Source organism: Gallus gallus, chromosome 28, assembly GCF_016699485.2.
Source record: "Gallus gallus isolate bGalGal1 chromosome 28, bGalGal1.mat.broiler.GRCg7b, whole genome shotgun sequence".
NCBI lineage: Eukaryota > Metazoa > Chordata > Aves > Galliformes > Phasianidae > Gallus > Gallus gallus.
Genome location: NC_052559.1, coordinates 4694478 through 4707878, shown reverse-complemented (window position 1 = coordinate 4707878; position 13401 = coordinate 4694478). Strand labels below are relative to the sequence as shown.

The 13401-nt window shown below is 48.9% G+C and overlaps 2 protein-coding genes across 4 annotated transcripts in view; one reads left to right on the top strand and one right to left on the bottom strand.

Annotated features, from left to right (window-relative positions):
• Window positions 1–1862: 1862 nt before the first annotated feature.
• On the top strand, window positions 1863–4801 carry F2RL3 (F2R like thrombin/trypsin receptor 3). Its single transcript, XM_418256.8, has 2 exons — window positions 1863–1973; window positions 2683–4801. The coding sequence occupies exons 1-2, from the start codon at window positions 1883–1885 to the stop codon at window positions 3750–3752; spliced, it is 1161 nt and encodes a 386-aa protein (XP_418256.5). The 5' UTR covers window positions 1863–1882; the 3' UTR covers window positions 3753–4801.
• Window positions 4802–7432: 2631 nt separating this feature from the next.
• Window positions 7433–13401, bottom strand: part of CPAMD8 (C3 and PZP like, alpha-2-macroglobulin domain containing 8) — a 39105-nt gene continuing 33136 nt past the window's right edge. For all 3 annotated transcript variants that reach the window (XM_046904715.1, XM_025144412.3, XM_015300168.4), the window contains exons 40-43: window positions 13010–13222; window positions 12486–12560; window positions 8515–8683; window positions 7433–8219 (exon numbers count right to left, since the gene is read on the bottom strand). In XM_046904715.1, coding sequence (XP_046760671.1) covers window position 8219; window positions 8515–8683; window positions 12486–12560; window positions 13010–13222 — 458 coding nt within the window. In that variant the 3' untranslated portion in view covers window positions 7433–8218. The remainder of the gene's footprint in view (window positions 8220–8514; window positions 8684–12485; window positions 12561–13009; window positions 13223–13401) is intronic.

Genomic DNA, 13401 nt, shown 5'->3' with positions numbered 1-13401 from the left:
AAAGAGTGCTTTCTCCCAGGAGATACCTATTGCACAACGAGCAGCTTTAAAACCAAACTGTTACCCCACAGGGAAGGAAGCACGAGATGTTAACAAGCTGTGACAAACCTCTGGCATGAGAATTTTCAAGCAAGCTGTTCTGCATCTAAAGCAATCACTAAAGATCACACAGCATCTGAAAAGTGAAGGATAGAGCAGTGAATAACCTCTCCCTGCTCCACTCCAGAGACCCATCCATAGGAAGCAGGGCTGCGATTTGCACACTATCTGCACCTGATTATGGCTAATTTTTTGCATACAGAGCATGGAAAGGATCCTGGTTGAGGCATGGAAAATATGCGGCCGCATGAGTCATGTTGTAATGGTTCATAAATCCTGAGAGAATCACAAAAGCAAAACATCTAACATTGCATCTTCCCTGTCCCTGCCAGTGGAACCCCACCTCTCGACACAGGGATGTGGGAATATGGTGAAAGCAAAGGAAATAGGATCATTTTCTCCTTGGAATAGAGGAATCTCATCAAACAGCAGCCAGGCTCAGATTTGCAGCCTTCACAGAAGAGGCCATTCATGAGCCGAAGGAACAGAAATGAACTGCCAAACCAAATTTACAATTCCTACCGCCTGGGCTCCAGCTCCATCCTTACCTCACGGAGCAGCAGCCCCAACCCAACACCCCACACAGTGCCCTCATTGCTGGGAAGGGCCCGCAGAGGCAATGGAAGAGGACTGGGACTTTCCCACTGGTGCTGCGTGAGAGCACAGGACAGCCTTACACTCCCAAAGAGTTGGAGGAGGGAAGACCGTGTAGCTCTGCAGAGCCACCAGGGTTGGAACACCAAAGCAGTAGGGCTGGAACCGGGTGGTCTTTGTGGTCCCTTCTCTCTTAAGCCATCCTATGATTCCACAGCTCTGTGCAGGCCGTGGGTTGTGACAAAGGGAGCGCCCTGCTCTCCTGTGGGGTGTTGGGTGGAGGCTGTGCATCTCTGCAAGAACACAGCTCTGTGTGGGCACGAGGGGCTGCGGGTCACCCTTATCTGCCCAAGCACAGAGACTTCCCCAGCCCACATCAGTCCCTCTCCTGCGGGAGGCCTCAGCTCGCCCAGCTCCTCCCTATCGGCGGAAGCAGCACATCTCCATCAGGCCCGGACCTCACCACTTATCTGCGTGCGTCACAGCACCGGGTGCTGCTTCCTTCAGATGCAAACAGATCTGCATCCCGTGGCCTTTAATTAACCTCCGCAGCAAGAGCAAGGGGGGAAGGAAGCAGGATTCGAAATACAGAAACAGCACTGTGGTGGACTGAACCCAACACGGGGACTGTGGGGCAGAAACCAAACCCTGAACTGTCCCCAAGGCCATGGGAGAGCCCTGCACAGCCCCAGGAGCCGGGCAGGCTGCAGCCCTCCCACACTCCATGGCTGTGTGTGGGGATGAGAACCTCCGAAGGCACTGAAGCAGTGAGGGAAGGGACCTCAAGCACTGCACAGCACAGCTCGGATCCCACTCGAGCAGAAGGATGCTGTGGGACGCAGAGCCCAGAGGAGTCTCAATGCAGTTTACACCCTAAACCAAATTCAAAGCGCATCAAATGTGACTGTGTGTTATTTTCAAGAACAGCCCAGAGCAGGGAGGAGACTCAAATGAGTCACTCGAGCAAAGCACAAATGGTCCCTATGGGTCTGGATGCGTGCATCCCCCAAGCCCACACAGCTGACACTGCAGCTACGTCTCTGCTCGGACCACGCTGGCTCTGGGAATGCCGTGACAGACTGAGCCTGGTGCTTCCGAGTGTTAAGGGCTGCGAGGAGGAAACGCGTAAGCACAGCCACTCACACGGCCTTTCCCAGCTGCCTCCCAGCAGAGCAGCTCCTGCGGCAGCATGGGGACCTCCAGGAGCGGGCAGTTGGCACCCCGGCTCACGCTGTGCTGTGCTGTGTGGGTTCTGTGCTGGGCAGCGCCAGACTACGATGGTAAGTGGGCATCTTTGGGGGAAAAAAAACCTGCTTTTTAAGGTACAGAAGGTTTGGGAATGCTAAAAGACTCCTGAGAACTCATTTATGAAATATTATTCTGGATGCTCCATCCCTGGAGGAGCCCAATGTCACGGATGGGGGGCACCCAGCCCAGGGCACGGGGGTTGGAACTGTATGATCTTTAAGGTCCCTTCCAACCTGAGCTGTTCCATGATTCTATGATCATGAAAGCACAAGCTCACTGAGATTCATGCCTGCTCTACTTGAAACAGGAGGTGACAGAGGATGTTTATGGAAGGGAAATTAAAACCAGTATAGAACAGAGTGGCAAGAGACAAAAACAGAGGGGTTGAGCAGAGCACTTGAAACCAAAACCTCTAGCTAAAAATTGAGCTGCCACAGCTTTGCACTGGAGTGGCCCTGGATCTTAGGACTCTGATAGCTGGGCAGAGGGATTGTGCCCCGTTCCCCTGGTACCTGAGCTCCATAGCAATTGCGAGCGGTGGGAAGCAGAGCACAGCAGAACAGACATGTCGGTTTGCAGTAAGGCCCTGATGGATGCTGATGGACCTAGCTCTCACTGCTAGGAACCCAACATAAAATGCAGCACCTTAGAATTTGGTGTAAGCATCACGGAGCCAGCCTGCTCTGCAAAGTGCTAGTATTAACACACGCAGCAAGTAACGCACTGCATTTACACCAACAGATTACTCTCAGAACAGCACCAGCGAGCAGATAACGACAGCAGAGATCACACCGTGCCCCCGAGCCATCCCTGGGGAAAAGGCAACTATAGACAACGTGACATACCTGCTGCTGCACGAGGCCGCTCGCTCCCAGCTGAGCAGTGGGGTCACAGTGCTGCTCATCCCCTCCCTCTACAGCCTCGTCTTCCTGCTGGGGCTGCCCTCCAACGGCCTGGCCCTCTGGGTTCTGGCTACCAGGACTGAGAAGCTGACCTCCACCATCTTCCTGATGAACCTGGCTGCAGCAGACCTGCTGCTCATCTCAGTGCTGCCCCTCAAGATATTCTACTATTTCCTTGGGAACAACTGGCCCTTTGGGGAAGGTCTGTGCCGGGTCACCACAGCTTTCTTCTATGGGAACATGTACTGCTCAGTGCTGCTGCTCACCTGCATCAGTGTGGACCGATACCTGGCGGTGGTGCATCCTTTCTTCTCGCGCTCTTTCCGTACCCCCACCTTTGCTGCCTGGACCTGTGCTGCTGTCTGGCTCTGTGCTGCCGGCATCACTCTGCCCCTGACTCTGCAGCAGCAGTCGTACCCCCTGTACAGAGCAGACATCACTCTGTGCCACGATGTTCTCCCTAGGCAGGAGGACGACGGGTATTACTTCTACTACTTCGTCTGCCTCATCGCCTGCGCTTTCCTTGCTCCTCTGGCAGTGATGCTGTTCAGTTACTGCTCAGTGCTACAAGCCCTCCTGGGCAGTGGGAAGCGGTACTTCCACTCCATGAAGCTCACAGCTCTTGTGCTGGTCATGCTCACGGCCTTCTACACCCCCAGCAACGTTCTCCTCCTCGTTCATTACTCCAGCTATCAGTGCAAGCTGTCCGGCAGCTTGTACATCAGCTACATGGTGAGCCTGGCCGTCAGCACCTGTAACAGCTGCGCCGACCCCTTTCTCTACTACTACATATCAGAAGATTTCCGGGAGAAGGTGAGGAGCACATTCTTCAACCGCAGCAAAACCCCCTCCTTACGGACCTCCAAAGAAACACTCCCTCAGAAAAGCTCCAAGGAGTCACTGGTGTAGGTCTCCATCCCAGCTCCCCGCCCCCGAGGCGCTCCCAGCACACTGTGGGGATAGGACAGAGCAACTTCACAAGTTTCACCCAGAGCAATGAGGAGCGGCTCCCAGCGGATGAGTCCCAGGAAGGAAGAACCACATCCTCTGTCTGCACAGCTTGGACCGAATCAACCCAGGCCACTGCATTCCTTAAGGATGTTGAGTCCCAGATAAGATGTGGAGTGCTGAACGCATATAGAGCTGTGACTGGGACACCGCATGCAACTTCTCACCTGGTTACACACTGCCAGGGCTGCTTTTGTTAGTGCACCCAGGTCTGCTTTTAATGCATGCTGTGAGCTGGCTGCTATCTGCCTTCTATTCATTTTTCTGCTACTGGCTTCCTTGCTGTCCTTGAACACACGTTCCTTTACCTAAAACCGAAAAAGAACAGGCACTTGCATAACCAAATTTCTAAACATTTCAAAACTATCAGGAGGTACTTACATAAAAGGCACTCATTACTGAACTAAAATACTCTGTCCAGAGAACGCAGAGCTTTTCCAGCTATTACATTCTTGGCTTAACCAAGAATCACCACCACAGTAAAGGCAGCCCACTGTCATAAGCATAAAAACCCAATTCCTTCACCCCTGTCGATGCTAACGACCTCTGCTACCCAAAACTTCTTAGGGACAAGACTGTATTCTGTCTCTTGAAGGGAAATATTAAAGAAGGAACTGAGGAAACACTCAGGACACTTTTTTTTTTTTGCTTCATGTCACACAACCAAGAGCTTTCCTTTACGGAACAGGCGATCACTCATTGCTCAACCCTGCAGTATGCTGCAAACTACTCAAAACACAGCTCAGCTCTGGGCACATCCCAACAAGGAGCAAGGCAGAAAATGGGCAGCAAACTTCCTTAGAGTTCCTGAATTCTGTGGTTCTATTGGTGCAGCCACGACTGCGATCTACAGCCAAACAGTCTCACAGCCTACAATGCGAATAAAGAGACAAAAGATCGTTTTAAAAATCAGTTTTTAATAAAATATTTACCAGAATCTAAAAAACAAACCCTTTTCTGGACTCAGAGTCGCTAAGATGTGTGTGAACAGAACAAAAAGGCTCACAGAATGGCGTGCTCACATGTAAGTGCTGGGGTGGAACACAGGTGAAAATCTAGAGCCCATCTCATCAGCAGTGCACGTGCAGAACGTGTCAGCTACTGCTGGACAGGCAGCGCAGCCAGGAGTGCTGTCACTCCGTCAGAAGGAGCAGGCACAGAGAACCAAGCAAAAGAAACAACAAACTGAGCTGAGGTTTTCCAAATAGGTCATCTGTCAACCATAATGAAAACCAGGTTACCCACATTAAATATCAATTGTTGGTGTTAGCAAAGCAACGCTGCTGTTTCCATGAGGTTATTCGAGCAAGCTGAACATTGAGGTGGCTCTTTTTTTCCTACTGAGGCTGATTAAAAAGAAGGGAAAGAGCTAAGACCAAAACAGCCAGACAAGGAAGGACAAGGGAGCTATTGCTTTAAAATAAATACCATGGTAATGGTTACTCTGCATAATGTACAGTTACAAATATATAAATATTAATCTCATTGAAAGGACTGCAAGCAGAAAGCCACCACTGATTAGCACTGCTGTGGCTATTCAGTAACGTACGGTGGTGTAAGCAGGAATCTGTCTCACAAACCCATCAGAGAAAGGAAAGGAACAGCAGCTCTAACAGAGGGAGGCACACATCACTAAGCCACAGCCAACCCACAGCCCAAAGCAGCAGCTCTGCTGTTCCTGCTGGCATTCCACCACTGTGCTCATCTCCTCCTTGGTGACAAATGAACCCATTCTCTCCCAGCTATAAAGAGGAGACGGCCCAATGATTGCCCTGAAAGTGCCCCATAGGGCCCACAGAACAAAGCCAGGTTGGCAGGCTGGCACCAACAGAAATCATTTAGCTGGCAGTAATACAGAGCTTTCTTGAATCTCGAGTTACTACATTATACACAGCAGAGCCTGAGGAAAATGAAGTCACCTTTAACACTCAGCTGAAACCCTTTGCATTCATCAGCTCATCCCCATGGGGTCACTGCTGGACTGCCCAGGGATCCATGAAAGCACCAACATGAAATTACACCAAACACCTTTCCGAAACTGCTGAAGGGATGAGACAGAGAAATCGAACCCAGGAAGGGAAAGAGCACGGGAGGCTGAAGAGCTCAGAGCACAGTCCCATCTTCCCAGGGCAGTTGGTTGCACTGACAGAATCAGTGCCCAAACGTCTCATTCTCCCAACTCAAAGCACTGAACAGAAGCTGGAACCAGCAGACAGCAGGGTTTGTATTGTGCAGCTTTGAGAGCCAGGAAAAAAAAAGGAAAAAAATCAACCCCAAATCCCTCTCACTGCAGCTCATACTGGGTCTGCTGCTTACCCAGGGGATAAATATTGACTCAGGCCGTGTGTACACAATAGCCAGCATCTGCCAGGCCAGCTGCTTACAGGAGATGGAATTGAGTTTAAGGGCACTTCTTTACCTGCCAGGCAGGAATGCAACTGCCAGTGCTTCCACTGCACAGCGTGGACACAGCAAGGACATGCTCTGTTAATGTGCACCGAAGAGACGTGGCAAAAAACTGCTGAGGAGCAGTGGGTACACACAGGCAGCAGCCACAGCGAGGTCCTGCAGGAGGGTCAGAGCAGCAGGCAGGCTGCTAACCATGGTGGGGAGGCTCATAACTTAACAGAGCAGTTCTGAAACTCCTGAGAACTTAGAGAGCCAAACCCTCACCGTGTCAGTTATGCCCTGCAAACACCCAGCCCTGACACAAAGGGCTGCAAATTACTGCAATGCAATGGAAAGCACAGCAAGGACACGGAGCAGCCAGGTGCCAGTCTGCAGCGAGTGAGGGTTTGCTCAAATACAACAGCAGCAGGCACAGAAATAAAGGAAAGAAGCTGCTTACCTTCAGAAGGCCTCGGGGATGCAGGGATCTCCAGAAGATTCCCTGCCCCACTGCCAACCTTTAAATGAGGGCTGGGAAGGGGGGGATCCTGGCTCCACCCCTCCATCACATACATCGCCTGCACCTGAGCTGCCCTGCTTGGCCCTGCCTTCCACCAGGTGTTCAATCACTGCTTCGGGCCACGACTCAACATTTCTGCTACAACTGCACACACCCAACCTCTGGGATACCTCCTGTTTTGTCCCGTGCAGACAGTTTTCTGGAATAAAACTGCCTTTGTTCTGGAATGGAATGTCTATATTGGGATATGTTCTTGTCAGTGTTCCTGTGTAAGTAAGCTCTCAGAATGAATGGGGTTGGGCTTTTTTCCTGTTTCCATTCACCACAAAACACTCTCAAAAGGAGTTCCCACCCCACGCTGCGTCCTCCTAACAATAGAAGTGGGAAGATAAAATATTAGCAGTATTTTGCAACAGGCAATTGAATCAAACTCCTCCAAAGAGAACAGTGCTGCTCCAGGCAGGGAGGGAAACCAAAAAGTAATGCACTTCTGGAAACAAAGCTTTTAGTTTTAGCTGTGCTGCATTGCTGGGGCAGGTCAGGCTATGGGGATCCGGCCACTGAGCCACCAGCAGCCCCAGGGCCCACATATGGATGGCCATATCCAGGAAAGGCATTGTATGGAGGTCCTGGGGGGAGCAGAATTAAAGTGATTGGTGAAGTCAGGCAAGCATTTAAAAGAACTGTGCCTCAGGTCAGCTTTATTTTCATGCCAGGGTTACAAGGAGGAAAGGGGCTGCAGAGCTGAGAAGGCTGCAAGCAGCCCTCAGCAGCACGTAGTGCAAAATGAAGAGGGCTCATCCACCAGATGCTGTTACAGCTGGCAAACTCCTCACCTGAAGCTTTCCAGCCCTGGATTTCAGTTTTCTCTTGTAAAACCAACCGCCCAACAACATGGAGATAATAGTGCAGTTTTTCTTCTTGTGGGACATCATTATGGGTGCAGTAGATTTATAGGCTAGAGAAGATGATTAGCCTCTTGCTATGTCATAACTAGCAAAATACACTGATTTTTATTATTATAATTTGAGAGAAAACTCCTCAGCCATCTTTCCTCAAACAGCAGTTTAGCTAAGCACAAGGCCTGGACTTAGCTTCTAAATGTAGCTAGGAAATGGCAGTTGCAGTATCCTGATAATAGAGAAAACACTTGGAAATGGTCTATAGGTTTGAATTCCAGCCCCTATTTTTCTCACCTAGAGGGCACAGCATATCGGCCTTCCATCCTCGGAAGCATTCCTAAGAGGTGGCACAAAAGGCAGAAGAATTGACAGAAGAATAACGCTGAGCGTCCCTCTTTGCTCTCCGGTTCTCCCCGCGGGGCAGAAAAGCCTACACAGTTCTGAGGGCAGCAGGAAGTAGTCATCATTCAGTTTCTGTTCTGCAGCAGGTCATCTGTTGGAACAAACTCATACGGGAGTTGATTCTGAGCCTCTTCTCCTTATTTAAATTATATATTTCTGTTGAGAAGAGAGTACGATGAGAAAAGTCACTTTCCCGTTACATAACTTTATGACACATCCCTGAGACTGGGCAGCAAAAAGCTTCAATCTCCCAGGAACGGAGGCACCCAGGGATGAAGATACGTATGGTATGCTGTCCCAGTGAGATCCTGATCCTGGTGAGGATCTTGATCCTAAAGAGGCTCATGAGCCACTTCTCAGAACGCCCGTTTTGAGGAACCGAACACATCTGAGCCAACCCACGGATTGCTGTGCTGTAACCCTCAGAGCAGGTTCACAACCCCCAGCTCACCATTCTATGGTGGTCACCACTTCCTGAATCGTGTCCGCTTCTCTGAACGTGCTCACTGTTGTCAGTTCTGCCACCATCTCAAAAACGTCAGCTTCAGAGGCGTAGGGGTCCGGGTCGTACTCATAGGAATAATACGACAGATCCAACTGCAGCGGGGGGCCTTCCTCAGCTGGAAAGGGAACCGTGGTTGTGCTTTAGCCAAGGAAACTTCTATGCTGTGACATGCAGTGCTTAAGTGCAAAGGGGAATGACATCAGAGGGAAGGAATGGCAATAAGGGAGGCAACTCAGGAGCCATACAAGCGTTTCATTTGTGCAATGGAGTCCGCACGCACCAACAGAGCACTGCACGCATGCTTAGGTTCACAAAGTTTACTCTGTGTGTGTGATGAAGAGATCGGTTGGAAGAGGAAGATCAGACCAACAACAATGAAGGTTTTGGCACAACAGACCCAGATCCTACACTGAAAACATTTGCTCTGCCTTCAGCCCCATCTAGCTGAGGTGTGTCTGCTTCAGCACAGCCAGAGCACTGAGGAGCTGTCAGCATTTGAGACAGAAATAGGCAGAAACAGACATTTATCCCCCATGCATTCCCTCCAGCCCTCCCCAAGGCTCCGGCAGGTCACCCACAGCGACCATCCACCAACAAGGGCTGTAGCTCCGTGCTGGGTGATCACCCACAGCCCAGAGGTAAGGCTGCAAGATACACCTTCAAGGGACATCAGTAGCTCCTCGTGCTCTGAGCTGTGCCTTGAGCCAGCTCAGCTTTTCTTCTCACCCACTTTGCTTTCTACATGCACTGCTTTGGTTTGGATCAGAGCAATCACCGAAACACAGTTGTTGCAAGAGGAAACGTCCCCCTCATAAAAGTTTGCTTTATTGAAGGAAGACGCTTGTCAAGGCCTTTGGAAACATTTGTTCTCTAGAAATAAAATATTTGAAGGCTTTCTTGCTGCCTCCCACACCCTCCAGCAACAGGCTCAGCCCGAGGCAAGGGAACACTTGCCTGCAAGCGGAGTCAGTCTGTGTTCACTTCTTGGCCTTCTCCAAGTGAGAACGTGCCAGATCGTGAGGCTGCTCTGTGCTCTATGAATGGATGATTGCTGTCCACCAGGGACAGAATTAACATCACAGACCTCACTTTTCCTAGGAATGCAGCGTTGGAGTCAAAGCAAAGATGAAAGGCCGACATTTCCTGTTGCATACAAATCGCTGTCCCATCTCCAAATGTTTGTGCCTCAGCCAACGTTTGCTGAGCAGCAATGGGGGGAAAGGAAAAGTGGCCCAATGCCAATTCCATCAGTCCTCAAAGAACAGCACTGCTGTGAGCGCTGCATGGATGAGTCCACCTGGAAACAGAGCTCACCCTGATGCTCCCATTAGAAGCCAGAGGTGGGCAATGGCACTTTCTGAAATAACAACCATGACACCAAATTAAAGAATCGTGACACCACCAGGAATTGGATAGCAGCCCTCGGAGCTTCTGACTGCTGGAACAGAACTGTACAAACAATACAGCTCCAGCCGTGGGGAGAGGGCTGGGGGGCACGGGGAGGGGGGTCAGCACAAAGCCGGGGGGCTCCCTGCTCAGGGAAGCACAGAGTGCAACAGAACAGCAGCACCGATACCACTGAGTGCTGCCACAGCATGACTGGAACAGATGCAGAATCACAGTATCATCAGCATATCTTCTAACACCGCCAGCTGTACATTTAGCACTCTTAGTAGAGAAGATACAGGCAATTTCAGAAGAACATGGAAGACCTATGGAATCAAGTAATGCACTATTTCATCAGAGAGATGTTATCAGAGCTACTAAAGATCCAAGGCTCTGAAATCAATGATCTTAGGAAAGTCATAGACAGAAACCCACTAAAGATGCTGCTAATAGCCCACTCAGCAACCAAAATCTTGCTTCAGGAGCTTTCTGTTCAACCAAAGTGACTGGAACAGGCTGTGAAAGCATACCAGCAGAGCTGCAATACTGATAGGCAGGGGTGGATCCACACTACTCATGCAAAAGCTGTTCCACCTCTGAGTCTCAGTAGATCACCTATGAGAAACAACTGAGGAAGGGGATTCAGTCATGAGTGCCTTCAGCTGGCTTTCATTCCAGCTGGGTCCCATCAAACTTCCCTCTAAATCAAGAGAATATGCCACGGGCAGCACTGATTTTTCAGGGCACCCATACAATTATTTAACTTGAATAGCATCACTCTTAAGCTGTTGTTTATTCTAGTAAACTCAGTGGCATATATGGAACTATACTACAAGTCCGTCTGCCAAAGCGAGCCCAAATACGTTATGAAGTTCCCCACTGTTTGCTGGAAGGACTGTTGCCATTGCTGAGTTACCATAGGCAAGAGCTGACAATGGAAGCATCAATCAAACCAAGTGAGCCTGCACAAATCACATGGCAAACGCAGAAAGATATCAGACAATAAAACCACAATGAGGTCCTGCAAGAAAAGGGCATTTCCTGACGATTAACACACTGAAGCAGCTTCATCAACCTGCCCTAACCTTGATGTGGCTCCTGGAGCTTTGTATCCCTTTAGGAAATGGCTGATTTAGACATGGCTCATCAGAACACTCACTGGAAACCCGGAGCACCTGAGCCGACTTAAACCAATCTCATGCTTCAATGCTAACAAACCAGCGAGTCCAAAGGAGAGCCATGCATAAGGAGGGATTCATTCATTTGTTACACTTTGATTCATGTACCACGTGGCCGACCTGAGAGGAGCTCAGAGGATTAATGAAAATCACATGCTGGGCGCTTTTCCCGATACAGGATTTAGTCTGTTTTATTTCTGAATGCTCACTCTGCCATGGCTGCTCAGACAGCTCATTTCAGAGGAGCCTTCCAGGAGATCTCTTTAGCACTTACATACCCCAGAATGCAGCAAGCTCATAACGCTTGTGCTTTGATAAGCATATCCCTGTGGCACACATATGGTTATTAATCTAAAGTGTATGAAAATGCCACACAAGATCTAAATTGCCACTTCTGATCCTACTGGGAGCCCACATTGCTTATGTCTGTTCAAAACAGAAACCAGAGGGTTATGCTTCGTAGGTATTTCAATGCAGAGTACTTCAAAACCATTATTCTGAACATTTCTGGATTGTGGACTATCTCAGGTAACTGAATTTGTATTGGAGAAGAATGTAATGGCAACCCAGTTCTGTAGACCAACAGCAAAACACTGAACTTGCACACCAGTGTCCTACAGAGCAGTTTGGGAATGCTGCTTTAAGGGGTTCAGATTGCAAACAGTTTTCTCACATAGGGTACACTGTATTTGCACAGAGTAAAAGACAGCAGGCATTCATCTCAATTCGTCTAGCAGACAGCATTCTGATACACATCCAGTTCAGAAACAAAGGGAGGGAAAATAGGAGATGTATTAAAACTCCAAGACAGAAATAGGTCGTGATGGAACATTCACTGTGCTCTTACACCTTAAAAAAAAAATACCATCAACTTCTGCAGAGCAGAGGATGGGCAGAGGACAGGAGAGTGTCTCTCACATTGAACGTATGGTGCTCTGAACTTCGGTGCACAGAAGGATGTGGAGGAAGGACCCACACATGGGAAGGCATGGACACCTCTCCTGAGGAATTAACTTGTTTGACTGATGCGTTGCAGGGAGTTAGAGGCCAGAAGCAAATTAATGAGTGGAAAGCAGCCAGGAAAAACCTAGTCCAGTTTATTTACTAGAAACAGCACGAAACAAACTATTCTATTGACCCTCTGCTGCTTCTTGGTGAGATTTTTTGTGAGCCATGAGCAAGTTTGACACCAGCCTTGGAAAAAAGATGTATGAATATAAGCACCAAATAAAATGAGCAGCCAAATTCCTGGTTACTTCATGACCTCCAAGTTTTTGCTCACTAAGGCCCTTTATTCCAAACAGCAGCTCTGAAAGGATCAGGTCTTCACCCCCAATGTGATGCAGATATTACCTGCTGGAGGCTGTTGGACGCTGGGTTGCTCGGCTGTATGGGAGTTTGTCTCCCTTTCTTCTGGTAAATTCTTGGCTGTAAATAAAAAAGAAAAATGAATACCTCGGTCATCACATTTCTTAAGTCTCCAGAAGACATTTGCATTTACAGATGGTACATTTATTGCAGATATACAGCCCTGCACACCTTGGAAGCCCATGCAGAATCTCCAAAATATGCTATGTTACACTGAAAGTAATTTTACCCTGGATTATTCACTTCAGGTAAACAAAATCACTAATTTCCTCAGGAGTCCATCAAGATTGGTAGAATTTGAATTCATGAGATCAGAAAATCCAGTGCTGAGATAGCAAGGCAGGCGGCTGCTTGCACAGTTTAGTCTCCTGTAGCGTGAGTAGCAAAACACTACATAGGAGGTTTTGAATTCTCTTTTCCCCACCACACACCTGTAGTTATCAGTTGGTTAGAGCTGTAGTGCTCCCCAACTGGACTGTAACAGAAATAAAAAACTGAGTGAAACCTACAGTTAGAACACTGAGACATGGGGATCTGCTCTATCCTCGTATTGTTCCTGCACGATGCTACTTCCATTTGGCAATGGTTCTGGTAGATCTGTCCATCTGATCCACACACGGGATCCCCATCATAGCCACAGTCTCTTGAGCACATGCACTGCTCAAAATACTCATCCTCCAAGCATCCAAAAATGTTATTGCACGGCCCAGAGTGAGAAAAGCCTGCAAAGTAAACAGAAACATCCAAAGCAACATTGTGGCACAGTGTAGGGAAGGGAAAGACGAGGAAAGTTTTCTCCTTACTTCTCCTATGTAAATTTTCACATTGAATTTCAGGTATTGGACAGTACAATCCCCCCAGTTCTCCATACCAAGCAGGATAGGAAAGAGATTACTGTTTC